The sequence below is a fragment of the Heterodontus francisci genome, chromosome 44 (assembly GCF_036365525.1).
Source record: "Heterodontus francisci isolate sHetFra1 chromosome 44, sHetFra1.hap1, whole genome shotgun sequence".
In the NCBI taxonomy this organism is placed as follows: Eukaryota; Metazoa; Chordata; class Chondrichthyes; order Heterodontiformes; family Heterodontidae; genus Heterodontus; species Heterodontus francisci.
In genome coordinates, this window is record NC_090414.1 from 14,259,490 (window position 1) to 14,287,017 (window position 27,528).

General features: G+C 47.7%; 1 protein-coding gene across 5 annotated transcripts in view; it reads left to right on the plus strand.

Moving 5' to 3' along the window:
* LOC137355917 (pyruvate carboxylase, mitochondrial-like) overlaps positions 1–27,528 on the plus strand; it is a 1,077,083-nt gene that overhangs the window by 901,442 nt on the left and 148,113 nt on the right. For all 5 annotated transcript variants that reach the window (XM_068021564.1, XM_068021567.1, XM_068021566.1 and 2 more), the window contains one exon: positions 7,297–7,537. In XM_068021564.1, coding sequence (XP_067877665.1) covers positions 7,297–7,537 — 241 coding nt within the window. The remainder of the gene's footprint in view (positions 1–7,296; positions 7,538–27,528) is intronic.

A 27,528-nucleotide genomic window follows, 5' to 3' on the forward strand; every position in this document is an offset into this window, starting at 1 on the left:
GGGAGACATGGCATTAACGAAACACAATGGACTTACAGAATGCAGGAAGAAGGGGAATCATCCACTGATCACACCTTTGGGACATCACTAAACATTAACTTCCATCATTACAGGACCCCGAGGCACCCTGTCTGCAATCTGGGCAGCGTCTGTACTCTCCCTGTCTGGAGTCTGGGCAGCGTCTGTACTGTCCCTGGCTGCAGTCTGGGCAGCGTCTGTACTCTCCCTGTCTGGAGTCTGGGCAGCGTCTGTACTCTCCCTGTCTGCAGTCTGGGCAGCGTCTGTACTCTCCCTGTCTGCAGTCTGGGCAGAGGCTGTACTCTCCCTGTCTGGAGTCTGAGCAGCGTCTGTACTCTCCCTGTCTGGAGTCTGGGCAGCGTCTGTACTCTCCCTGTCTGCAGTCTGGGCAGAGGCTGTACTCACCATGTCTGGAGTCTGGGCAGGTTCTGTACTCACCCTGTCTGGAGTCTGGGCAGGTTCTGTACTCATCCTGTCTGGAGTCTGGGCAGGTTCTGTACTCACGCTGTCTGGAATCTGGGCAGGTTCTGTACTCACGCTGTCTGGAATCTGGGCAGGTTCTGTACGATCCTGTCTGGAATCTGGGCAGGTTCTGTACTCACCCTGTCTGGAATCTGGGCAGGTTCTGTACTCACCCTGTCTGGAGTCTGGGCAGGTTCTGTACTCGCCCTCCATGCACTTCCTTCAAGTAAAAGGTGTTGCTATGGGTACCCGCATGGGTCCTAGTTATGCCTGTCTTTTTGTGGGATATGTCAAGCATTCTTTGTTCCATTCCTACTCAGGCCCCCTCCCCCAACTCTTTTTCCGGTACATTGATGACTGTATCGGTGCCGTTTCCTGCTCCCGCCCCGAACTAGAAAACTTTATCAACTTTGCTTCCAATTTCCACCCTTCTCTCACCTTTACATGGTCCATCTCTGACACTTCCCTTCCCTTCCTCGACTTCTCTGTCTCCATCTCTGGGGATAGGTTGTCTACCAATATCCATTATAAGCCCACTGACTCCCACAGCTACCTCGACGACACTTCTTCACACCCTACCTCCTGTAAGGACTCCATTCCATTCTCCCAGTTTCTCCGTCTCCGACGCATCTGCTCTGATGATGCTACCTTCCATGACGGTGCTTCTGATATGACCTCCTTTTTCCTCAACCGAGGATTTCCCCCCACTGTGGTTGACAGGGCCCTCAACCGTGTCCGACCCATTTCCCGCACCTCTACCCTCACCCCTTCCCCTCCCTCCCAGAACCGTGACAGGGTTCCCCTTGTCCTCACTTTTCATCCCACCAGCCTCCATATCCAAAGGATCATCCTCTGCCATTTTCGCCACCTCCAGCGTGATGCCACTACCAGTCGCATCTTCCCCTCCCTTCCCCTGTCAGCATTCCGAAGGGATCGTTCCCTCCGCGACACCCTGGTCCACTCCTCCATTACTCCCACCACCTCGTCCCCGTCCCAGGGCACCTTCCCTTGCAATCGCAGGAGGTGTAATACCTGCCCATTTACCTCCTCTCTCCTCACTATCCCAGGCCCCAAACACTCCTTTCAGGTGAAGCAGCGATTTACTTGTACTTCTTTCAATGTAGTATACTGTATTCGCTGCTCACAGTGTGGTCTCCTCTACATTGGGGAGACCAAGCGCAGACTGGGTGACCGCTTTGCGGAACATCTCCACTCAGTCCGCAAGCAGGACCCTGAGCTTCCGGTTGCTTGCCATTTCAACACTCCCCCCTGCTCTCATGCTCACATCTCTATACTGGGATTGCTGCAGTGTTCCAGTGAACATCAACGCAAGCTCGAGGAACAGCATCTCATCTACTGATTAGGCACACTACAGCCTGCCGGACTGAACATTGAGTTCAATAATTTCAGAGCATGACAGCCCCCCACTTTACTTTCATTTTTAGTCATTTTTAGTTATTTTTTCTTCCTTTTTTTTTTACATTCCTTTTTACATTTTTTACAATCTTTTTTTGCATTTATTTCATTTCATCTTAGTTTGTTCAGTTTGCTTACCCACTGTTTTTTTCAGGTTGTTTTTCTTCAGGTTTGCACTTGCTGCTGTTCAATATTCAGTGTATTAACAGCTAATCTGTACTAATGCTTTGTCTTTCAACACACCATTAACATATTGTTTGCCTTTGCTCCATGACCTTTTGGTCAGCTATGTGGCCTGGTCCAATCTGCACCTTCTCCTTTGTTATCTCTTGCCCCACCCCCACCTCACTTGCTTATAATCTGTGACTTTTCTAATATTTGTCAGTTCCGAAGAAGGGTCACTGACCCGAAACGTTAACTCTGCTTCTCTTTCCACAGATGCTGCCAGACCTGCAGAGTGAATCCAGCATTTCTTGTTTTTGTTTCAGATTTCCAGCATCCGCAGTATTTTGCTTTTATTATCTGTACTCACCCTGTCTGGAGTCTGGGCAGGGTCTGTACTCACCCTGTCTGGTTTCTGGGCAGGTTCTGTACTCACCCTGTCTGGAGTCTGGGCAGGTTCTGTACTCACCCTGTCTGGAGTCTGGGCAGGTTCTGTACTCACCCTGTCTGGAGTCTGGGCAGGTTCTGTACTCACCCTGTCTGCAGTCTGAGCAGAGGCTGTACTCTCCCTGTCTGGAGTCTGGGCAGAGGCCGTACTCTCCCTGTCTGGAGTCTGGGCAGCGTCTGTACTCTCCCTGTCTGGAGTCTGGGCAGCGTCTGTACTCTCCCTGTCTGCAGTCTGGGCAGAGGCTGTACTCTCCCTGTCTGGTGTCTGGGCAGCGTCTGTACTCTCCCTGTCTGGTGTCTGGGCAGCGTCTGTACTCTCCCTGTCTGCAGTCTGGGCAGAGGCTGTACTCTCCCTGTCTGGAGTCTGGGCAGCGTCTGTACTCTCCCTGTCTGCAGTCTGGGCAGAGGCTGTACTCTCCCTGTCTGGAGTCTGGGCAGTGTCTGTACTCTCCCTGTCTGCAGTCTGGGCAGAGGCAGTACTCTCCCTGTCTGGAGTCTGGGCAGCGTCTGTACGTACCCTGTCTGGAGTCTGGGCAGGTTCTGTACGTACCCTGTCTGGAGTCTGGGCAGGTTCTGTACTCACCCTGTCTGGAGTCTGGGCAGGTTCTGTACTCACCCTGTCTGGAGTCTGGGCAGGTTCTGTACTCACCCTGTCTGGAGTCTGGGCAGGTTCTGTACTCACCCTGTCTGGAGTCTGGGCCGGTTCTGTACTCACCCTGTCTGGTTTCTGGGCAGGTTCTGTACTCACCCTGTCTGGAGTCTGGGCAGGTTCTATACTCACCCTGTCTGGAGTCTGGGCAGGTTCTGTACTCACCCTGTCTGGAGTCTGGGCCGGTTCTGTACTCAACCTGTCTGGAGTCTGGGCAGGTTCTGTACTCGCCCTGTCTGGTTTCTGGGCAGGTTCTGTACTCACCCTGTCTGGAGTCTGGGCAGCTTCTATACTCACCCTGTCTGGAGTCTGGGCAGGTTCTGTACTCATCCTGTCTGGAGTCTGGGCAGGTTCTGTACTCACCCTGTCTGGAGTCTGGGCAGCGTTTGTACTCCCCCTGTCTGCAGTCTGGGCAGAGGCTGTACTCTCCCTGTCTGCAGTCTGGGCAGAAGCTGTATTCTCCCTGTCTGGAGTCTGGGCAGCGTCTGTTCTCTCCCTGTCTGCAGTCTGGGCAGGTTCTGTACTCACCCTGTCTGGAGTCTGAGCAGGTTCTGGACTCACTCTGTCTGGAGTCTGGGCAGGTTCTGTACGTATCCTGTCTGGAGTCTGGGCAGGTTCTGTACTCACCCTGTCTGGAGTCTGGGCAGGTTCTGTACTCACCCTGTCTGGAGTCTGGGCAGGTTCTGTACTCACCCTGTCTGGAGTCTGGGCAGGTTCTGTACTCACGTTGTCTGGAGTCTGAGCAGGTTCTGTACTCACCCTGCCTGGAGTCTGGGCAGGTTCTGTACTCACCCTGTCTGGAGTCTGGGCAGGTTCTGTACTCACCCTGTCTGGAGTCTGGGCAGGTTCTGTGCTCACCCTGTCTGGAGTCTGGGGAGGTTCTGTACTCACCCTGTCTGGAGTCTGGGCAGGTTCTGTACTCACCCTGTCTGGAGTCTGGGCAGGTTCTGTACTCACCCTGTCTGGAATATGGGCAGGTTCTGTACTCACCCTGTCTGGAGTCTGAGCAGGTTCTGTACTCACCCTGTCTGGAGTCTGGGCAGGTTCTGTACTAACCCTGTCTGGAGTCTGAGCAGGTTCTGTACTCACCCTGTCTGGAGTCTGAGCAGGTTCTGTGCTCACCCTGTCTGGAGTCTGGGCAGGTTCTGTACTCACCCTGTCTGGAGTCTGGGCAGCGTCTGTACTCTCCCTGTCTGCCATCTGGGCAGAGGCTGTACTCTCCCTGTCTGCAGTCTGGGCAGAGGCTGTACTCTCCCTGTCTGGAGTCTGGGCAGCGTCTGTACGTACCCTGTCTGCCGTCTGGGCAGAGACTGTACTCTCCCTGTCTGCAGTCTGGGCAGCGTCTGTACTCTCCCTGTCTGCAGTCTGGGCAGAGGCTGTACTCACCCTGTCTGCAGTCTGGGCAGAGGCAGTACTCTCCCTGTCTGTAGTCTGGGCAGCGTCTGTACGTACCCTGTCTGGAGTCTGGGCACGTTCTGTACTCACCCTGTCTGGAGTCTGGGCAGGTTCTGTACTCACCCTGTCTGGAGTCTGGGCAGGTTCTGTACTCACCCTGTCTGGAGTCTGGGCAGGTTCTGTACTCACCCTGTCTGGAGTCTGGGCAGGTTCTGTACTCACCCTGTCTGGAGTCTGGGCAGGTTCTGTACTCACCCTGTCTGGAGTCTGGGCAGGTTCTGTACTCACCCTGTCTGGAATCTGGGCAGGTTCTGTACTCGCCCTGTCTGGAGTCTGGGTAGCGTCTGTTCTTGCCTTTCCTTTTTCTATAAGGACGGTTTTTGAGTAGTTAACTGGTCGCCGTGCTGCCTGGTCAGATAATAATCAGGTTAGAAAACCCAGACTTCAGTCCCAGGGGTTTGGGAGGAGGAAGAACTCTGTGCTCCAGATAGAATGAACATTAGACGGTGTGAGTTTTGAGCTATATAACATTTATCATGACCTCAGATTGTCCCAGAGCACTGTACAGCCAATTAAGCACTTTTGATGTGTGGTCGCTGTTGTACAGCAAGAGCCCAGCAATTAAATAAATGACCAGCTGATCTGCTTCAGTGGTGATGGTTGAGGGATAAATATTTCTTTAGTTAGTTTCTTCGGATCTTCAACACTCGCTTGAGAGGGCAATACCTCATCTGAAAGATGACAGTGCAGTCACAGTACTGTGCCAGTCTGAATTCTGGGCTTCATTCTCTGAAGTGAGGCTTGAACCTCTGACCTTCTGACTCCAAAACGAGAGAGAAAGAGAGATACTACCTGAGTCCAGGACTAGTTCTGCAGTGGACTTCCCTCTCAAAGTGCCCTATCTGGTCTCACAGGTGGGTAGCCGAGAGCACCCTATGCCCCTGGGACTGTCCCTCAGCAAGAAACAGCAACTGAAATACAGGAGAAAATTACTTCACTTCGATTATAATCTGTCAGGAAAGATCGAATAGACTTTTCTCTGGGAAAGAAGCATAAAAATCATGGAATCGTTCCTGCACAGACGGAGACCATTCGGCCCATCGCGTCTGTGCCAGCTCTCTGCAAGAGCATCTCACCTAGTCCCACTCCTCTGCCTTTTCCCCGTAGCCCTGCAAATTTTTTCTCTTCGGATAATTACCCAATTTCCTTTTGATGGCCAAGATTGAATCTGCCTCCACCACCATCTCAGGCAGTGCATTCCAGATCCGAGCCGCTCGCTGCGTTAAAAAAAATGTTTTCCCTCATGTCGCTTTTGGCTCTTTTGCCACTTCCCTTAAATGGGTGCCCTTTGCCTCCCAACCCTTCTGCCAGTGAGAACAGTTTCTCTCTCTCTACCCTGTCCAGACCTCTCATGATTTTGAACACCTCTATCCAATCTCTTCTCCAAGGAGAACAGCCCCAGCTTCTCCAATCTATTCATGCAATTGAAGTCCCTCATCCTGGGACTATTCTCGTAAATCTTTTCTACACTCACTCTAAAGCCTTCACATCCTTCCTGAAGTGTGGTGCCCACAGTTCTCCAGTTGAAGCTGAACCAGTGTTTTATAAAGGTTCACCATAACTTCCTTGCTTTTGTACTCTGTGCCTCTATCTATAAAGCCCTGGATCCCATCAACCTTTAAAACTGCATCCTCAACCTTCCCTGCCACCTTCAACAATTTGTATACCTATACCCCAAGTCCCTATGCTTCTGTGCACCCCCTTTCGAATTGTAATCTTTATTTTGTCTTGCCTCTCCTTATTCTTCCGACCAAAATCTATCACTTCACACTACTCTGCATTAAATTTCATCTGCCATGTGTCTGCCCATTCTCCCAGCCTGTCCATGCCCTCTTGACGTCTATCACTATCCTCCTCACAGTTTTGTGTCATCTGCAAATCTTGAAATTGTGCCCTGCATGCTCAAGTCAAGGTCATTAATATAGATCAAGAAAAGTAGTGGTCCTAATACTGACCCCTAAGGAACCCCACTGTATACCTTCCTCCAGTCTGAAAAAACAACCATTCACCACTACTCTGTTTCCCGTCACTCAGTCAGCTTTGTATCCCTGCTGCCCCTGTCCCTTTTATTCCATGGGCTTTAACTTTACCGATACCTTTTGTAAGTCTATGTACATATCATCAACCTCATTACCCTCATCAACCCGGTCTGTGAGGCGTGACCTGATAGAGGTCTTTAAAATTATGAAGGGGTTCGATACGGTCAACTTGGAGAAGATGTTTCCAGTTATGAGGGCGACCAGACTTGGGGGCCATAAATATAAAACAGTCACATATAAATTCAACGGGGAATTCAGGAGAAGCTTCTTTACCCAGAGAGTGGTTAGAATGTGGAACTCGCCACCACAGGGAGTGGTCGAGGTGAATAGTATGGATGCATTTAAGGGGAAGCTGGATAAACACATGAGGGTGAAAGGAATAGAAGGAGATGGTGATGGGGGTGAGATGAAGAGGGGGTGGGAGGAGGCTCGTGTGGATCAGAAACACCTAGCATGGAGCAGATGGGGCGAATGGCCTGTTTCTGTGCTACAGACTTAATGTAATTCTAAGTAAATTTTAGGGGTTGTGAGAGGTAGTTTAGTCAAAAATAAAATAACATTGAAGAATGGAGCCATGACAGCTAGTGGAAGTATTGAAAGCAGAATGTGAGAGAGGGATCTAACATCCTCACTGGTTGTGTCCGTTAGGTTCTGTGAAGTAGCGAAGGAGAATGGGATGGACATCTTTCGAGTGTTTGACTCCCTCAACTACCTGCCAAACATGATCCTGGGCATGGAGGCAGCGGGCAGCGCTGGCGGAGTGGTGGAGGCTGCCATCTCCTACACCGGGGACGTCTGTGACCCAGAGAGGACCAAGTACTCCCTGGACTACTACCTGAAGCTTGCTGATGAGCTGGTGAAGGCCGGGACCCACATCCTCAGCATCAAGGTAAGCTGGGGGAAGCTAAGACAAGGAGACATAACCTTACAATCAAAGTCAGGCTATTCAGGAGAGAAGTTAGGAAACAGTTCTTCGTGCAAAGGTTGGTAGAAGCGTGGAACTCTCTCCCGGGAAAAGTTATCGTTTCTGGGGCTCTATTAATAATGTTACATTTGCAATCAATAGACTGTTGCTAGCCAAGAGTATTAAGAGATATGGAGGCAAGGCAAGTGGATGGAGTTAGGATACTGATCAGTCATGATCTCAGTGAATGGAGAAACAGGCTCGAGGGGCTGAATGGTGAACTCCCGTTCCTAAGTTACTGAGAGTGACCTCTCAGTGAAAGTCAGGGGAACCTTTACCCCAGCTCCCGCAATGGCAAAACCTCACGTCTTCTGAACTGTGGGGTTAAAGATAGCAATTTAAATTCTTGGCTTGTTATTCTCCCTTCACGAGAAAGAAGAGAGGGAGAAAGGAAGGAAAAGAAGAAAAAAAGAAAACAGGCATGCTATAGCACACATTTCGCGAAGGTGGAGCGGTGTCCCTTTAAGGCCACGATACCTACTTGCTAAGTAAGGACATCTTCATTGTTTGGTGTGGGAATGCTGTAGATTGCTGAGTGTTTGTCAGTTTCAGGCTGCGGTTCAGGAACACTCAGCTTTCGCTGACTGGCTTTGGTTACGTTTTTTTTAAATGAGTGATTACTAAGCTCCTTCAGAATTCAGACCCCCCGCCTCCTGTGTGGTAAAAGATTTTCATAGTTCGGTAAAGGATTGCTTGTCTTTTTAAAACTCAAGCTCACTCCTGTCCTTCCATCTCACTTGCATTTATATAGCGTCTTCCATAACCTCAGGACATCCTAAAGTGCTTCACAGCCAATGAAGTACTCTTGAAGTGTAATGTAGGAAACGCGTCAGCTAATTTGCGCACAGCAAGATCCAACAGGAATGAGATAATCGCCAGATTATTTAGTGATGTTGGTCGACGGATAAATATTGTCCCAGGACACCAGAGAGAACTCCTCTTCCAATAGTGTCCATGAGATCTTTTACACCCATCTGAGAGGACAGACACAGCCTAAGGTTATCGTCTCATCTGGAGACGGCACCTCCGACAGTGCAGCACTCCCTCATACTGCACTGGGAGTGTCGGCCTGGATTACATGCTCTGGAGCAGGGCTCACGTCCACGGCCTTCTGACTCAGAGGCGACAGCTGTAATGCTGCATGTAGTGGAATACCCTGACTGTGTGCAATGTCTGAGTGGACGCATGAAGCAGGGGAGAAACACTCTCAAAGAAACCAGTGAATGTCTGTCTCCCAGCCCCAGTAGCTGTTTCCTCCCTCCCTGTCAGCGCCCACTGGTTGAGATGCTTGAAAGTTTGCGTGGTGGGGAACAAAGGATTGATTGATAGCGCTGTTATATTATTTAAACTGTGTTTTCTCAAAGGGACACATGCATCAATATGACATTAGGGTAGTTAGTATGAAAAATTCATCATTGTATGCAAGCAACCCCATGAAGAATGCCAGTATATTAAAACAAATCAGACACATTTGCGACCCTGTGCTCAGGGAAGAAATTCCTGCATTTTTCATTCATGCTATAACCCCAGGCCCAGATAATAAATTTTGGGCGGTGGTGGGCGGTTGGGGTACTTCATTTACTGCGAATGCAGAATAGCACTTAACAAAGCAGAACAGACGACCAGAATGCTATGTTATACATACTTTCTCCTCCACGTTTGGCCAAGGCTGCATTTATTGTCCATCCCCTAATTTATGAGCTGCTGCAGCCCTTGCGGTGATGCGCTGCACACTTAGTGTTAGGGAACGCTAGGGTTCTTGACCCAGGGTTGGTGATGAAGCAAGTCAAGATGATGTGTGACTCAGAGCAAATGATGTTCCAGTCTTCAAAAGTAGCAGAACATCGCATCAAATCTCAGTTTAGGTTTATAATATCAAACTACTTTTTTATTTTCCAAAACGTTGAACAAGAAAATTAAGAACAGTCAACAACAACAACTTTCATTTATATAGTTCTTTTAATGTAATAAAACAACAATGGTCGTTACACAGGCTACACAAAATTAGAACCAAGCTACATATTGGGCTGGTAAGTGGCAAGTTACTTTCGCACCACACAATGACCATCTCCAACAAGAGAGAATCAAACAATTTCCTCTTGAGATTCAATTGCATTACCATTGCTGAATCCTCCACTATCAACATCCTGGGGGTTACCATTGACCAGAAACGCGAGTTAAGCCACAGCTGGAGTACTGTGTACAGTTCTGGGCACCACACTATCGGAAAGATGTGATTGCACTGGAGAGGATGCAGAGGAGATTCACCAGGATGTTGCCTGGGCTGGAGCATTTCAGCTATGAAGAGAGGCTGGATAGGTTAGGGTTATTTTCCTTAGAGCAGAGAAGGCTGAGGGGGGACCTGATTGAGGTATACAAAATTATGATGAGGTAGATAGGAAGAAACGTTTTCACTTAGCAGAGGTGTCAATAACAGGGGGCATAGATTTAAGGTAAGGGGCAGGAGGTTTAGAGGGGATTTGAGGAAAAATCTGATCACCCAGAGGGTGGTTGGAATCTGGAACACACTGCCTGAAGGGGTGGTAGAGGCACGAACCCTCACAACATTTAAATAGTATTTAGATGAGCACCTGAAATGCCAAGCATACAAGGGTACGGGCCTAGTGGTGGAAAATGGGATTAGAATAGACAGGCTTGGTGGCCGGCACGGACACGGTGGGCCGAAGGGTCTGTTTCTGTGCTGTATAACTCTATGACTCTATAAACTGAACTGGACCAATCATATAAATACTGTGGCTACAAGAGCTGGTCAGAGGCTGGGAATTCTGCGGTGAGTAACTCACCACCTGTCTCCCCAATGCCAGTCCATCATCTACAAGGCACAAATTGTGATGGAATACTCTCCACTTGGCTGGATGGGTGCAGCTCCAACAACACGCGGGAAGCTCGACACCATCCAAGGCAAAGCAGCCCATTTGATTGGCACCCCATCTACAAACATTCCCTCCCTCCACCACCGACGCACAGTGGCAGCAGTGTGTACCATCTACAAGATGCACTGCAGCAACTCACCAAGTTTCCTACGACAGCACCTTCCAAACCCGCGACCACTACCACCTAGACGGACAGGGGCAACAGATGCATGGGAACACCACCACCTGAAAGTTCCCCTCAAAGCCACACACCATCCTGACTTGGAACTATATCGGCCGTTCATTCATTGTCGCTGGGTCAAAATCCTGGAACTCCCTTCCTAACAGCAGTGTGGGTGTACCTACACCCCAAGGACTGCAGTGGGTCAAGAAGGCAGCTCACCACCACCTTCTCAAGGGCAAGTAGGGATGGGCAATAAATTCTGAACTAGCCAGTGAAAAATTAAAAAAAAAGGCAGGTGAGCAAAACCTGGTCAAAGAGGTAGATTTTAAGGAGTGACTTAAAGGAGAAGAGAGAGCTAGAGTGATGGAGAGGTTTTAGGAGGCAATTCCAGAGCTAAGGGCCCAGGCATGGCCACCAATAGTGGAGCAATTAAAATTGAGGATGCACAAAAGGCTAAAATCAGAGAAGCGCAGAGACCTCGGAGTATTGTTGGGCTGGAGGAGATTACAGAGATAGGGAGGAGGTGAGTCAATGGAGGGATTTTAACACAAGGATGAAAGTGAGAATCTGAATATCTCCAGATGTGGCTTGTCGCCAATTTTGTGTCTGATTAATCTCCAGAGAAGTGCCTTGGGACGATTTACTGTGTTAAGGGCACTGTATCATGAAGCATTTTGATAGAGTAAATAAGGAGAAACTGCTTCCAGTGGCAGGAGGGTCAGTAAGCAGAGGAGACAGATTGATAGTGATTACCAATAAAACCAGAGGGGAGATGAGAATTTATTTTATGGTATGAGGTGTTGTGATGTGGAAAGCACTGCCTAAAAAGGTGCTGCAAACAGATTCAATAATAACTTTCAAAAGGTAATGAGGTAAAATACTTGAAAAGGAAAAGAAATTGCAGGGAGATGGGGAAAGTGCAGGGGAAAGGGGCTAATTGGATAGCCGTTTCAAAGAGCTAGCGTAGGCATGGTGGGCCGAATGGCCTCTTTCTGTGCTGTTAGATTCCATGACACTCTGATTTAAATGCAGATTGTTGTGTGAGGTTGAAGGTGAGAGTTAAGTACGGAACGGGAGGATCTGGCACAGGAGGCGGAGCCCTTCCCGCTGGTGCGGGAGGCGGAGTCTTTCCCGCTGGTGCGGGAGGCGAAGCCTTTCCCGCTGGTTCGGGAGGCGGAGCCCTTCCCGCTGGCAGGGGAGGTGGACTGGCTCCTGCTGGTGCAGGAGGGTGAGGGCCATGTCGGGTGGCACCGGGCATTGGGAACCAGCCTGACGACACTGTGGAGGATGAGCAGTGTTTGGATCCAGAGTAGTGTCTAACACCCCTCTCACACGGGGAACAGCGGGGTATGGGGAGGGAGACCACCACAGATGAGATTCTGTGGCACTGTCTGTTTAAACTGGGGTGCTGCCCGTAGAGAGTCCTGGAAAAGGGGTGCTTGCCAGGAGAGGATGGGATTGAGCCCAGCTGTGAAGGTCCAGCTGACTCTCACTGTCCAGACGTGACTAGAGAGTGTTTGTTCTCTGTGGGACCCGTGTCGGAGGAAGAGACAGTGAAAAAGGGAGGGGATTTTCCATCGTATTATATTCCCTTTTTGTTCCATGGGTTTCTGTTCAGCAATTTTGCATCTCCCAGGAGATTCTATGGGCAGGATTTTCAGGCCCCACCGAGATCGGGAATGGAGGCCGAAGGAGCCTGAAAATACTGATGCCGGCCAGTGTGCCCATTTCCCAATCCTGTTCCCAGCACCAGCAATTTTTGCCAAGGCGGGTTTGGGACCCAGCCGGGACATCCACCCACTCTGAGGCAGGTAACCAGTTAGGCTCATTAAGAGCCTTGTTAACTAGGGGTAAAGGAGACTGACTGGGATTTTCCAGCCGGCCTCCAGTTTCCTGACGCATCAGACGGCATTTCAGCTGCCTGGAGTTGGGCAGCCCAGCGGCAGACTGGTGTGCCAGCACTCCTGGCAGGTCTACAGACCCTCCTTGCCTGCCTGGCTGGGGTTGCAGCCAAAGCTGTTGTCTGTGGGACCCGTGTCGGAGAATCCCTGTAGAGGGATTCCCTCCATTCCACACGCCCCCTCCCCCTCCAGTGGTGTCCCGGCTGCCTTTTCATGTTGAAGAGCCCACTCAGTTACTTAACCTTTTACTGCTGCCCCTCTCAGGCTGGAAGACCTTTGATTGACCCTCCAGCTTCAAGAACCTGTCTGCTGCCCTTAATTGGACAGGGAACCTGTCTCCATGCCAGTGAAGGGGGCACTGCCATGAAAATCTCAGTTCAGCGACCGTTTCCCGCTGGGGGCAGGTTCGGGACTTAGAAGCAGTCCCGATTCTAGTTTCCTGCCTCCGCAGTGCAAATTCACCCCCAAGTCTGCACGGCTAGGCAAGGTCAAAAGTGTCTAGACCATCGTGAGTGTGAGGCAGGCGCGACGGGTCAGCTGACGTTTCCTGCCTGTCACTCCTGTGTCGTACTGAACGGAGACGGAGAATAAATTCTGCCCCCAAAAAATTCACCAGCATGTTCCTGCTAATCCTCCTGCACCACCCGTGTGTTAGAGTTAATCTAGATGTCCTGCTGCTCAGTGCATTGTCTCTCACTGAGCCCATGCCTTTGTAATAGGCAACATGTCAGTAAATGGAGCAGGATTGCAAAGAGGGAGCAACACAGAGAAACAGCAGCTGAGCAGATTAATATTTATACCGCTGCGATGTTGGAATCTGAAGCGATGTTTTGTCAGGTTGGCTGGTCGCATGTGTTTTTTTTCCCAAAACAGTGAAACAGAATGTGAGAGCAGACCTCTCACCCTTTCCAATACCGATCTGTGCAGCGCTCAGTGTGACCACTCATTCACACCCAAGGTACTGGCAGTATGGTTTCCTGTTTCAATCGACTGCCAACACCCCCACCCTTCCCGGTTTCGTGGCCACAGTACCTAGTCTCTCCACATAACGAATCCCACTGCCCCACTCTCTCCCCATAGCCCTCTATCAATCCCAAACTAATCCATAAACTAATTACAGCCTGATGTGTGGCAGCAATAAGGAATTCTCATAAAATATTGGGATGTCCATCGGAGAGACAGTTGAAATCTCGGGAAATAGGAGAGTCTGTACAAGGTCTCAAGGTACTCTGGGAGTACTGGGTACAGCTCTGGATCCTGGCATGGTCACTCCGGGAGAACTGGGTACAGCTCTGGATCCTGGTATGGTCACTGCGGGAGTACTGGGTACAGCTCTGGATCCTGGTATGGTCACTCCGGGAGTACTGGGTACAGCTCCGGATCCTGGTATGGTCACTCCGGGAGTACTGGGTACAGCTCCGGATCCTGGCATGGTGACTCCGGGAGTACTGGGTACAGCTCCGGATCCTGGCATAGTGACTCCGGGAGTACTGGGTACAGCTCCGGATCCTGGCATGGTCACTCCGGGAGTACTGGGTACAGCTCTGGGCACTGCGGATGTCCAGGTATTGGGACAGGGCAGAAAAGAGGAGCTAAACTGAGCTCTGAGGAACGGGTAAATAGAGTCATAGAGTTATACAGGCCCTTTGGCCCATCGTGTCTGTGCCAGCCATCAAGCACCTAACTATTCTAATCCCATTTTCCAGCACTTGGCCCATAACCTTGTATGCTATGGTGTTGGTAAGGAGCCTGGAGAGGAAGAGGCTCAGGGGAGAGAAACTATTTGCTATTCTTAAAGGACAAGATAAATTGAACCCCATTAACATCACCACAAAACAAGAGCCTGAAATAAAGCAGTACAGAGGGTTTAGATTGAACTCATCTCCACAAAGGGTGGCAAGTGTGTGGACCATCAGACTGATGGTGGCGTGTGGTATTGTGGGAAGATTTAGGGGAGATCGGAATAAATCTGTGAAGAGGAGGGTTGTTTAAAGGGTTTGTTTCTTGGGTGCATCCTGATGGTCAAGAGAGTCTTTCCCACATGTCCCGAGGTGGAATGTGTTATCTGGAATGGCGAGGGTTGTGCTGGTATCTTAATACCAAAAATAAGCAGCCAGCTTTTCTCTCTCCCTATTTCTCTCTCTAGGGTTTCACAGCTCAAAGAGGATGAAACGTCCTCACTAAAATTGGGAGTCCTGGCTTTATGGGGGTTGAGCTGCACTTTCAAAGTGTTAGTTTTAACCACGATTTTTTGAGAACAGAGCTGTTACTGTAAATGTCAAAGTATTCACGGGTTTGGAGCTGTCGTCTCCAGCATTTTCTTGCTATAAATACGTGTGTAAATGTTAAAAAATGCAGCAGGCACTGAGTGATACGTGGCCAATAACCTGCACCAAACACAATGAAAGAGCTCCTGGGGGTCGGTAGCAATGACTCAAAGCATTTATCTTCGGAATAAAATTTCCCATACTCCAGTCAGCTGACTATGGCAGAACGGCATTACGTGTTAATAAGTCCAGTTCATCTCCTTGTCAAGAGACTCCCAGAGACTTTGTTCAGTGATTTATTTTTGAAACGCTTTTGGAACAGGCTGATCGAGGGCAGGACTGACAATGGCCCTTAAAATCATGGGTCACCACCCACACCCTCACCCCCTCGCCTCACTGAGCACTGATAATGATCGTGGGGGGGTTTATGATGCGACAAGGCTTGAAGCAACATTTCTAGCTCTGAGCTTCTGGCTTTATTTCATGCAATCATAAAATCACACAGCACAGACAGAAGCTATTCCATGCATCGTGCCTGTGCTGGTTCTCTGACAGAGCAATCCGAATAATCCTACTCTCCCCTGCTCCTTCCCCATAGCCATGCAAATCCCTCCCCCTCAGGTATTTATTGAGCATTCCACATCACAGTAACTCACTGCGCCTAAAGAAAGGTTCTCCTCGTGGCCCCTCTGGTTCTTTTGCCAGTTCTCTCGCATAATATATAAAATAAAAACAGAAAGTGCTGGAAATACCCAGCAGGTCTTGCAGCATCTGCGGTGAGAGAAGCAGAGTTGGCGTTTCAGGTCAGTGACCCTTCATCAGTATTCTCTCTGTGGAAACAGTTTCTCTCCATCTCCTTCATCAAAACCCCTCATGATTGTGAACGCCTCTATTAAACCTCCTCCTAACCTTCTCTGCTCTTAGGGAGAACAATCCCAGCTTCTCCAGTCTCTCCACATAACAAAAACATAATTTTGTGTGAATTTCAGCTGTTTCCATTACGTACTTTTAACTGAATTTTTGGGGTTCTTGGAAAGGGCGGTGGAAGCAGATTCAGTGATAACTTTCAAAAGGGATTTGGATAAAAGCTGCAACGGGAAACTCTTGCAGAGCTCTGAGGAGTGGGTCTAATTGGATGTCTCTTTCAAAGAGCCAGCACAGACATGATGGGGCTGAATGGCCTCCTGTGCTGAACCAGTCTATGATTTTTTTTTTTTCCTCCTCTTGAGCAGAGGGGAACTGAGCTAAGTTGCAGCTCCCCGATCGCCACTCAGGCTGAGCGTGAACCCTCCTGCGTTCATTCCTTTTGAGTTCTTTAACAACATATTTGTTTAAACAACCACTGGTTTGGTAACCAGGAAATGCAAGGAGTAACTAACGGAGATTTTGAAGGAACATCACTGACCCAAGAGTTACAAGAGATGTGTTAAGATAGTGGGCCGTGCTGTCATGGTAACAGGACTGGGCATTTGACTTGAGTCAGCTGATCCATGGTTTATAAGAACATAACAAATAGGAGCTGGCGTAAGCAATACATCGAGCCTGCTCTACCATTCAGTAAGTTCACGTCTGATCTTAGACCTTAACTCCACATTCCTGTATGGTCCCCTGCCCATAGAGTCCAAAAATCCATCTCTCTCAGCTTTGAACGGACTCAATGACTGAACATTCACAGCCCTTGGAGTAAAGAATTCCAAAGCTTCACAACCCTCTTGAGTGAAGAAATCTCTCCTCATCTCAGTCCTAAATGGCCGACCCCTTATTCTGACTGTGACCCCTAGTTCTAGACTCTTCACCCAGGGAGGGAACCATCTTCTCAGTGTCTATCCTAGCAAGCCCCCTCAGAATCATATATGTTTCAATGAGATCACCTCTCATTCTTCTAAACTCCAGAGGATATAGGCCTATTCTACGCAACCTCATCATAGAACAACCCTCTCATCCCAGGAACCATTCCAGTGAATCTTCACTGTGCCGCCTCCAAAGAAAATAAAAAACTAGCTCTGGGTCTCACCAAAGTCCTATGCAATTGCAGCAAGATTTCCTTACTCTTGTACTCCAACCCCCTTGCCAACATGCCATTTGCCGCCTTAATTGCTTGTTGTACTGTATGCTAACTTTCTGTGTTCCTCATACGAGGACACCCAAATCTCTCTCAACACCAAAATGTAAAAGTTTCTGATGAAAGGTCACAGACCTGAAATGTTAACTCTGCTTCTTTCTCCACAGATGCTGCCTGACCTGCTGCGTATTTCCAGCGCTTTCTATTTTCATCTGAGTTTCTTATTCTGATTTTTCTATTCTTCCTGCCAAACTGAATAACCTCACATTTTCCCTTATAATATTCCATCTGCCACCTTGCTTCCCACCCACTTAACCTGTCTGTATCCCTTTGCAGCCTCTTTTTGTCCTCCTCACAGCTTACATTCCCACTTGGCTTTGTATCATCAGTAAACTTGGATACATTACTCTCGGTCTCTTCACCTCAGTCATTAATATAGTGTGTAAATAGCTGAGGGCCCAACGTTGATCCTTGCGGCTTGCCACTCATCACAGTCTGCCAACTTGAAAATGTCCTGTTTATCCCTACTCTGCTTTCTGTTCTTTAACCAATCCTCTATCCAAGCTAATATATTAACCCTGCCCCATGAGCCCTTATTTTGTGTATCAACCTATTATGTGTTACTTATCAAATGCCTTTTGGAAATCCAGGTATACTACATCTACTGGTTCCCCTTTATCTACCCTCCTAGTTACATCTTGAAAAACTCTAATAAATTTGTCAAACACGATTTCCTTTCTGTAAAACCATGTTGATGTTGTCTGATCATACTGTGATTTTCTAAGTGCCTTGTTACCAGGTCCCTAATAATAGATTCTTGCATTTTCCCTATGAATGTCAGGCTAACTGGCCGATAGTTTCCTGTTTTCTCTATCCTCCCTTTCTCGAATAGCTTTTCCATATTTGTTACTTTCTAATCCAATCGGGCTGTGCTGGAACTTAAGGAATCCTCAAAGATCAAATCCAATGCATCCACCATCTCTGCAACTACCTAAAACCATAGGCTGTAAGCCATCAGGTCCAGTGGATTTGTCACCCATTAAATTAATCCCATTAATTTCTCTCAGTATGATTTCTTTACTAATAATAATATCCCTAAGTTCCTCATTCTCACTAAACCCTTGGTTCCTTGCTAGTTCCTGAATGTTTTTGTGTCTTCTAATGTGAAGACAGATCCAGATGTGGGGTGGCACAGTGGTTAGCACCGCAGTCTCACAGCTCCAGCGACCTGGGTTCGATTCTGGGTACTGCCTGTGCGGAGTTTGCAGGTTCTCCCTCTGACTGTGTGGGTTTCTGCCGGGTACTCCGGTTTCCTCCCACAGCCAAAGACTTGCAGGTTGATAGGTAAATTGGCCATTGTAACTTGCCCCTAGTATAGGTAGGTGGTATGGGAATTGAGGGAAGGTGGGGATGTGGTAGGGATATGGGATTAATGTAGGATTAGTACAAATGGGTGGTTGATGGTCGGCACAGACTTGGTGGGCCGAAGGGCCTGTTCCAGTGCTGTATCTCTAAAAAAACAAAATTTGTTTAATGTCTCTTCAATTTTCTCATTCCCCATTATAATTTATCCTATCTCAACCTCAAAAGGAACAACATTTACTTTTGCTACTCTCTTCCTTTTTACATGCTTGAAGAAGCTCTTACAATCTGTTTTCATATTTCTTGCTGGTTTACTCTCATATTCTGTTATTTCCCTTTTTGTCACTTTTTTTCAACCAGTCTGTGAAGGTGGTCCTGCTACCAAGTGTTGAAGCTTTACCAGGGTCGCCTATCTCATGGTATCCTTCGACCTTCACAGTGGAGCTGTGCCAACTCAGGAATCTGACAGTGCAGCCAGAATTACACAGAGTATACAGCACAGAAACAGCCCATTACGCCCAACTGGTCTATGCCAGGGTTTATACACCACACTCTCATTCGCCCTTAGGAACAAGCGGACACCATTCAGGCCCTCCAGCCTGTTGCTGCCATTCAATTAAGATCATGGCTCGTAACTCTAATTGCCATGTCCCCAGTATCCCTCAATTCCCTTCTCCCTTATACGAACATACAAATTCAGAGCAGGAGTAGGCCACTCAGCCCCTCGAGCCTGCTCCGCCATTCAATAAGATCATGGCTGATCTGATTGTAACCTCAACTCCACATTCCTGCCTGCCCCCAATAACCTTCCACCCCCTTGCTTATCAAGAATCTATCTACCTCTGCCTTAAAAATATTCAAAGACTCTGCTTCCACCACCCTTTGAGGAAGAGAATTCCAAAGACTCACGACCCTCTGAGAGAACATATTTCTCCTCATCTCTGTCTTAAATGGGCGACCCCTTATTTTTAAACAGTGACCCCTAGTTCTAGATTCTCCCACAAGAGGAAACATCCTTTCCACATCTACCCTGTCAAGACTGATCAGGATCTTATATATTTCAATAATGTCACCTCTTACTCTTCTAAACTCCAGCGGATACAAGTCTAGCATGTTCAACCTTTCCTCATAAGACAACCCGCCCAGTCCAGTTATGAGTTGAATAAACCTTCTCTGAACTGCTTCCAACGCATTTACATCCTGCCTTGAATAAGGAGACCAGTACTGTACACAGTATTCCAGATGTGGTCTCACCAATGCCCTTTATAGCTGAAGCATAACCTCCCTACTTTTCCATTCAATTCCCTTTGCAATAAATTATATTCCATTAGTTTGCCTAATTACTTGCTGTACCTGCATACTAACCTTTTTCAATTCATGCACCAGGACACCCAGATCCCTTTGTATCTCAGAGCTCTGCAATCTCTCACCATTTAGATCGTATGCTTATTTCTTTATTCTTCCTGCCAAAATGGACAATTTTCCACTTTCCCAAATTGTACTCCATTTGCCAGATCTTTGCCCACTCACTTAACCTATCTCTATCCCTTTGTAGCCTCCTTATGTCCTCTTCACAACTTACTTTCCTACCTATCTTTGTGTCATCAGCAAATTTAGCAACCATCTAATTGAGGCTCCAGCACAGATCCCTGTGGCACACCATGCCAACCAGAAAATGACCCATTTATGCCTACTCTCTGTTTCCTGTTAGCTAGCCAATCTTCTATCCATGCCAAAATGTTACCCCTACGCTTTTATTTTCCGCAATAACCTTTGATGTGGCACCTTATCAAATGCCTTCTGGAAATCTAAGTACAGTACATCCACCTTTATCCACAGCATATTTACTTCTTCAGAGAACTCCCCTTAGAATACAGCAATGCTGTCTGCTTCAACCCCTCCATATGATATTGAGTTCCATGTTCAGAACACTCAGTGTCAAGAATTCCTCCTAACTTCTTCATTAGATCTGTTAGTGATTATCTTATATTTATGGCCCCTTGTTCAGGATTCCTACACAAGTGGAAGCAGCTTCTGTGCATCCACCCGATCGAACCGCTTTCTAAATTTAAAAGCCTTTACAAGGCCTCCTCTTGGTCTTCTATTTAACCAGAGAAAAGAACCTCGGCCTGTTCAGTCTGTCCTGACAGTTGCAGCCTCTCAATTCTGTTAACATACATCGTAAATCTTTTCTCGACTTTCTGCAGTGCTTCAATCCTGTGTAGTGTATTGGTCACGTTACTGGTCTAGTAATCCTGCAAACGGGAGGGAGTTCATGGCCGTTTGAGAATTTGAATACAGATTATAAATCTGGTGTCCATAAGAGTGGCCATGAAGCTGTCAGATTGTTGTAAACCGCTTCATTAATGTCCTTCAAGGAAAGAAACCTGACATCTTTATCCGCCCTGGCCGATATGTGACTTCAGTTCCACAGCAACGTGGTTGACTCTTAATGGTCCTCTGAAGCGGCCCAAGCAAACCACTTAATTGCATGAAACCCCCTACAAAAAAAAAACCAGACGGACTACCTGGCAACAGCCTAGACCGAACGCGACAAAGACACACACTGGCCAGTCGGCTCTGTAAAGTCCCCCTTGCTAACATTTGGGGATTTGTGCCAAAATTGGGAGAGCTGTCCCATAGGATAGTCAAGCAACAGTCTGACATAGTCATAATCACAGAATCATATGCTTCAGCCAATGTCACAGACTCCTCAATCACTATCCCTGGGTATGTCCTGTCCCACCGGCAAGACAGACCCACCAGAGGCGGCGGGCAGTACAGTGATACAGTTGAAAGGGAGCAGCTCTGCGAGTCTTCCAACATTGCCTGTGGACCCCATGAAGTCTCATGGCATCAGATGGGCAAGGAAACCTCCTACTGATGTCCACCTGCCACCCTCCCTCAGCTGATGCATCAAATGTGACAAATGGCCCCAACATGAACCCAGTATTTCAGTCCAGTGGAGGATGAGATGGAAGGTGTTGTGCAGTGTCCTGGTTGGGTCACATCTCAAGTACTGTGCTCAGGTTTGGTCACCAAGAGCTAGGGAAGTATTTGACCCCAGGAGGGGTTGGAGAGAGGAGCCTCCAGGCCGAGAGACTGAGGTTCGAGGATCAGCCAGAGAGACTGGGATAGGTTTCTTTATTAATTCAATCTCAGGATATGGGCACCACTGACAAAGCCAGCAATTATTGCCCATCCCTGGTTACCCTGAGCTGAGTGTGCTAGGCCATTTCAGAGGTCAGTTAAGAGTCAACTATGCTGGCGTGGTACTGGAGTCACACATTCACCAGACTGGCTAAAACTGGCATGTTTTCTTCCCTATTAGTTGGATTTTTCCCAACAATCCGGCAGCTTGTTAACGATACCACCCTTTTAAAATCCGGATTTCTTTTTCGACTGATTTCAAATTCTCAAACTGCCCGTGGTGGGATTTGAACTCACATTCTCGGGATTATTAGTCCAAGAATGACAGGGAGATTTTGTGGAATTATTCAAGAGCTTAAAATCAAGAGCAGGGTTTAATGAGCAGCAACACTTCCAAGTTACACTGGAATACGGCAATCAGGCTAGGATGGATGAAGCGGCCTTCACACAAAGCCTGGTCTTGCTCGTGAAATAATGGAAGCAAATTCCTTAGGTTTATTCACAATCCATTTAGATTGAGTTGGGGATGTAATGTACATTTAGCTATTGTAAGTGAATGACGTGAACTGGTCCATGCACAGAAATCACTAAAAGCTGATGGACAAGTACAAAAAATAATTTAAAAGGTTAATACAAATTTCACAGTCGTAGCATTTTAAGAATCATGAATTTCACGATTTCATGTACTTAAATCATAAATATGACAGCGTCGCAACAAGCCATAAAAATGATCTATTTAAAACAAAAAAAAATGAGGGAGGGTTCTGGTTTCAAATGGCATTTATTGTATCTCTATTGTAAAAAACTGAAGATAAAAGACAGGTCACATTCTTTACTCACTGAAGTCAGTGGTTGAATGTGAGCATGGAGCAATCTGCAACTGTCTGCTCATTCCCTGTCTCTGCACCTGTGAACACGTCTGTGTTTAGACACAGCTCTCTCCGTGTCCATAGAGTTTGTTGGAGTTGTCAGACAGCGCCGTGCTATCCTTGCAAGGTGGGAGATTCTGCCTTCCACAGCATTCCAAAGCTGCAGCACAGGCAAAGTACGATCTTCTTCTACAATGCTTTTATAGACAGGAACCTCCAGCCTGCAGTTCTTGTCAAAGCCAGAAATCGCATCAAATGAGTTTAAATTCACCATCAACAGGCACATTTGTGCAGGGTCAGAGGTGTACACAGCTTTCAGGTTGTTGAAACCTCTGAGCCGCTTTTTCTTCACCACTTGACCCTTCCCTGCAGCAGTAATGTTGTTTGAGCTTCTTTGCCATGCAAGAAAACACCTGTTGAGCACAGGCATTTAATTCAGCTGTGCTTCAGCCCAGAACAGTACATCCATTACTTTATTGTGGATTGTGACATGTTGAGATTCAAAGCAGGTGATCAAATCCATCAGTCGTGTTGCATTCTTGGCAACAAACTGAACCTCTTCATTAAGCTGAGCATCATTTAGAAGGTTTACAATGTCTGTTAAAACCTGTGTTTTCAGTGTCAGTGTGAGCTCTTCTGAGACTAAGACTGAGTAGGATTTCAGGTGAGCTGCATGATACTCTACTGCCAGAAACAAAGAATTCTAACTTGTAATGACTGGCTCTGGAGGAAGGGCGATGTTTTGTTCCCCAACTTCAGCCACTTCAGCCACATTTTCACTGTTCTTTCTGTATCAAAGCTTGTGGCTTCGGGCAGTGTTTGAAGATCTTTTAAATGTAGCTGACCAGTTTGTCGACTTTACCAGACTCGCTTTTCCACAGCTCACTGACAAGAAAGTATATGTGCTTACATGTAATATGGACGACATTAGGCATTATACCTTGGAGCAGAGATTTGAAACATTTTGTCACGTAAGTTGCATTGTCACTAATGAATGCAGCCATTTTGTTGAAATCTGCACCATTTTTGAAACGGTTTTGATTATCGCTTGAGAAACTATAGTGTAATTAACAGCTTCGAAGTGGACGCAGACTGCGAGCACTCCTGTTGGCATTCATGACTGTACGTCTTCAGTCTTACCAGACATAAAATCAAACAAAACATGCAGCACATAGTTGTCTTGCTCATCGGTTGACTCATCACAAATAATTGCACAAGACTCACTTGCATTAATCTGAGACTTCATCTCCACACAACGTTTAGCAAAAATCTTCAGTAGGTAGTCCTGTCTTAGTTTATTTGCACTTGGCAAGCAACCACCATTTTGCACATTACATTGAATAAATACCTGCAGCTTTGGGTGATCAGGTTTTTTCCAATGGTATGTTGGTGCTTGCACAAGCATCCACACGTTCCACTGTAACCAACAGACGATCTCCTGAGCGCTCTGTCGACTTCTTAAAAAGAGATGAAATCGTTGCTTTTTTTTTTTGTGTTTTTTTTTTCATTTTCCAGCAGTGCAGTGTTGGATGCTCTCTTTCTGCTGCGAAGCCTTTCAGACTCTAAGTGGCACTGAACCATTGCCCACCGTGTGTGATCCAACAAAATATTGCAGCTTGTACAAAACAGTATTCCACCATCGGCACGCAGAAATTGGCTTCCAATTTTTTTCACTCAGTGTGCTGTAGAAATGATTGTGGTCATTTTTGATTTCCTCACTCTCACTTGTCTGCTAATATTTGAGACTGCTCTCAAAACTGCACCGGAAGCCATCCCTCATCTAACAATTAGTGAGCTGAGCCTTGTGTCGGTCACTAAAATGCGCAATGTTCACAACATTCCCTGCAAATAGCAAGTTGAGCCTTGTGACAATTGTCATGCACACCGCAAGTACAACGATACAGCAAACATGGACTAACTGCAAAGAGTTATGAAAAACAGACTTTCTCTTTAAAAAAAAATGAACCTGGTCAAGAAAACCCTATGTGCCAAATGAGAAATATTAATTTTGTCAGTTGGAAACTTACATTAGACTTTTAATGGAACAAATCTTGCAGTTAACTTTATAAAAAAACTGGCAGCCAAGATGGCCACTGCAATTTGCATCTGAAACACCTTTGCACATTACAAGGACCCAACCAGAGCCAGAAGTGTAACAAGAAGCCCAGCCAGAACAATGCTTTGGCTAACTGAATAGATTACCCAGTCCATCCTCGTTACGGGACAGTCAAAGCCATCTCGAAGCATTCATAAATGGAGACATCCCTCCAAGGGGTAAACACTGACAATACCACCTGAGAGAGGTTTTTGGGTCTTAGACTTTGGACCTCATTAAAAACAAAGGGGATTGAGAGAACCATATGACCATCCGTCCATTTCTGAAAACTGGGAGTTTTGTTATACTCATGAGACATAAACAGTACCTGAGTGTGCAGCAGCAGAGAAAGCTGTGTGCCTCCCTTTCTCTCTCTCTCTCTCTCCAAAAAACATCAAGTTTGAAAACCGTCTGTGACTGTGGACCCTCCAAGCCTACAGACTGCTACAGCCAGAGACCAGGGGAAGAGAACCACCTACCAGTCTGCCTTCAAGAAAATCCTGAGCAAAGCAAGCCAGCCACAAAGTGCACTTTGGTCAATCAAAAAATTCAAGGGTACAACTCTAGCCAGACAACCACCGAATCATCCAACCTCAAACTGTGTATTTAACTTTTATTTATTCTGGACTTTAATCCAACCAAAAACCTACTTTCCACTTTGTAATCTAGTTGTGTGTGTATGATTCTCGTGTGAATGTGTGCATGAATGTGTAATGTATTTTTCATTATTTTTAAATTGCGGTTAGATTATTAAGCACATGGTGAGGAGACCATAGCGTCTCCTAACAGGAGGTGAGAGACAACAGCTTTGCCTTTAAAAAAAAAGATAGCCAGAAAGAGAGAGCACAAGAAGGAACATCCTAACAGCCTGGGTTCCGGCCAAGCCAGAAAAGGCATGTGCCCTGCTGCGGAAACCGACATCAAAATATTACAGAAGTGAGAGTTAGAAGTAGCCCGCCATCTTCAATTGAACCTTCAATCAAGAGAGAAATCTACACTCATCTCAGGCCTGCATCCATCGAGAACTTGATTTCCAAAAGAATTCAACAGGTTTATCATAACCTTTCCCCCCACTAAAAGTGAGCTTCCTTTTTCCCTTCACTCTCTCTTGTGTTTGTGTGTGCGCGAGCGAATGTGTAAGTGAATGAGGTTGCGTCAGTTTCGGGTTAAGGCGTATTGATCGATAAACAATTGACTTTCTGTTTTTCAAACCTACAAGAAAACCTGTCACTGTCTGGTTATTTGAAAAGTAAAACACCAAGGGGCTAAACTCCAATACAAATACACTTGCTGCGATCAGGTGAGGAGTTGAACAGTGGGAACCACCCATGTCACACCACGTGGTCATAACACAGTGAATAAAACGTGCAAACTGGTCGCTTTCACGGAGAACCCACGTTTCACGGCCTGCGATGCATTTTTCACGGCCGTGAATTTGGTAGGGTGCTAATTATTAGGCAAGGGTATTAAGGGTTGTGGAACCAAGCTGGGTAGATGGTTCAGCCATGATCGAATTGAACGGTGGAACAGGCTTGAGTGCCTGGATGGCCTCCTCCTGTTCCGATTAAAGGAACATTTTCATCTGGATTCGCTAGTCAGTGAGTAGGCTTGAAATGGCCCAGATCAGATTGTGGTGGGTTTAAAAATCAGAATTCTTCACTACAATGCACTGCACACATACGGGATTCGGAGGAGGCACATGAGCTGTTTTAAGCTTGCGGTGAATAAGTTGTTCCTCATAATCAGCATGTGCTGTACACAAAGCACGTCTACCAGCTCCTTAACCCTCTGATAAGATGGACATTGCTTATTGTGCACTGAAAAATGCTGCTGTGCTCAGGGGAAATTTTCTGATTTAAGAGCTGAAGTTTGTTTTGGATGCAGCAGTTCCTTTACAATAATATCATCACAGAATGCTGAACATGGCAGGAATTAACCAATTTAGCTGAATCAGGGACCTGTTCAATATCCCAGAACGCAGGCAGCGGATGGGAGAATGTTCTCAGACTGCCCATTAATGTCACTGTAATGGGGAGGGTGTTTGTCTGGAATTCGGGTTCAAATTAATCTTTATTTGTATTGGTTAGAGTGAGAGGAGGAGGCCCTCCCACACTGAGTGAGGGCGGGACAAGATGAGCCCCTCTCACACCGAGTGAGTGAGGGACAGGAGGAGCCCTTCTCACACTGAGTGAGTGAGGGACAGGAGCATCCCCTCTCACACTGAATGAGTGAGGGACAGGAGGAGCCCCTCTCACACCGAGTGAGTGAGGGACAGGACGAGCCCCTCTCACACAGAGTGAGTGAGGGACAGGAGGAGCCCCTCTCACACCGAGTGAGTGAGGGACAGGAGGAGCCCCTCTCACACCGAGTGAGTGAGGGACAGGACGAGCAGCTGCCACACTGAGTGAGTGACAGGAGGAGCCCCTCTCACACTGAGTGAGTGAGGGACAGGAGGAGCCCCTCCCACACTGAGTGAGTGAGTGACAGGAGGAGCCCCCCCCCACACTGTGTGAGTGACAGGAGGAGCCCCTCTCACACTGAGTGAGTGACGGGAGGAGCCCCCACCACACTGAGTGAGTGACAGGAGGAGCCCCTCTCACACTGAGTGAGTGACGGGAGGAGCCCCCACCACACTGAGTGAGTGACAGGAGGAGCCCCTCCCACACTGTGAGTGACAGGAGGAGCCCCCCCCCACACTGAGTGAGTGACAGGAGGAGCACCTCCCACACTGAGTGAGTGACAGGAGGAGCCCCCCCCACACTGAGTGAGTGACAGGAGGAGCCCCTCTCACATCGAGTGAGTGAGGGACAGGAGGAGCCCCTCTCACACCGAGTGAGTGAGGGACAGGACGAGCAGCTGCCACACTGAGTGAGTGACAGGAGGAGCCCCTCTCACACTGAGTGAGTGAGGGACAGGAGGAGCCCCTCCCACACTGAGTGAGTGAGTGACAGGAGGAGCCCCCCCCCCACACTGTGTGAGTGACAGGAGGAGCCCCCACCACACTGAGTGAGTGACAGGAGGAGCCCCTCTCACACTGAGTGAGTGACGGGAGGAGCCCCCACCACACTGAGTGAGTGACAGGAGGAGCCCCTCCCACACTGTGAGTGACAGGAGGAGCCCCCCCCCACACTGAGTGAGTGACAGGAGGAGCAC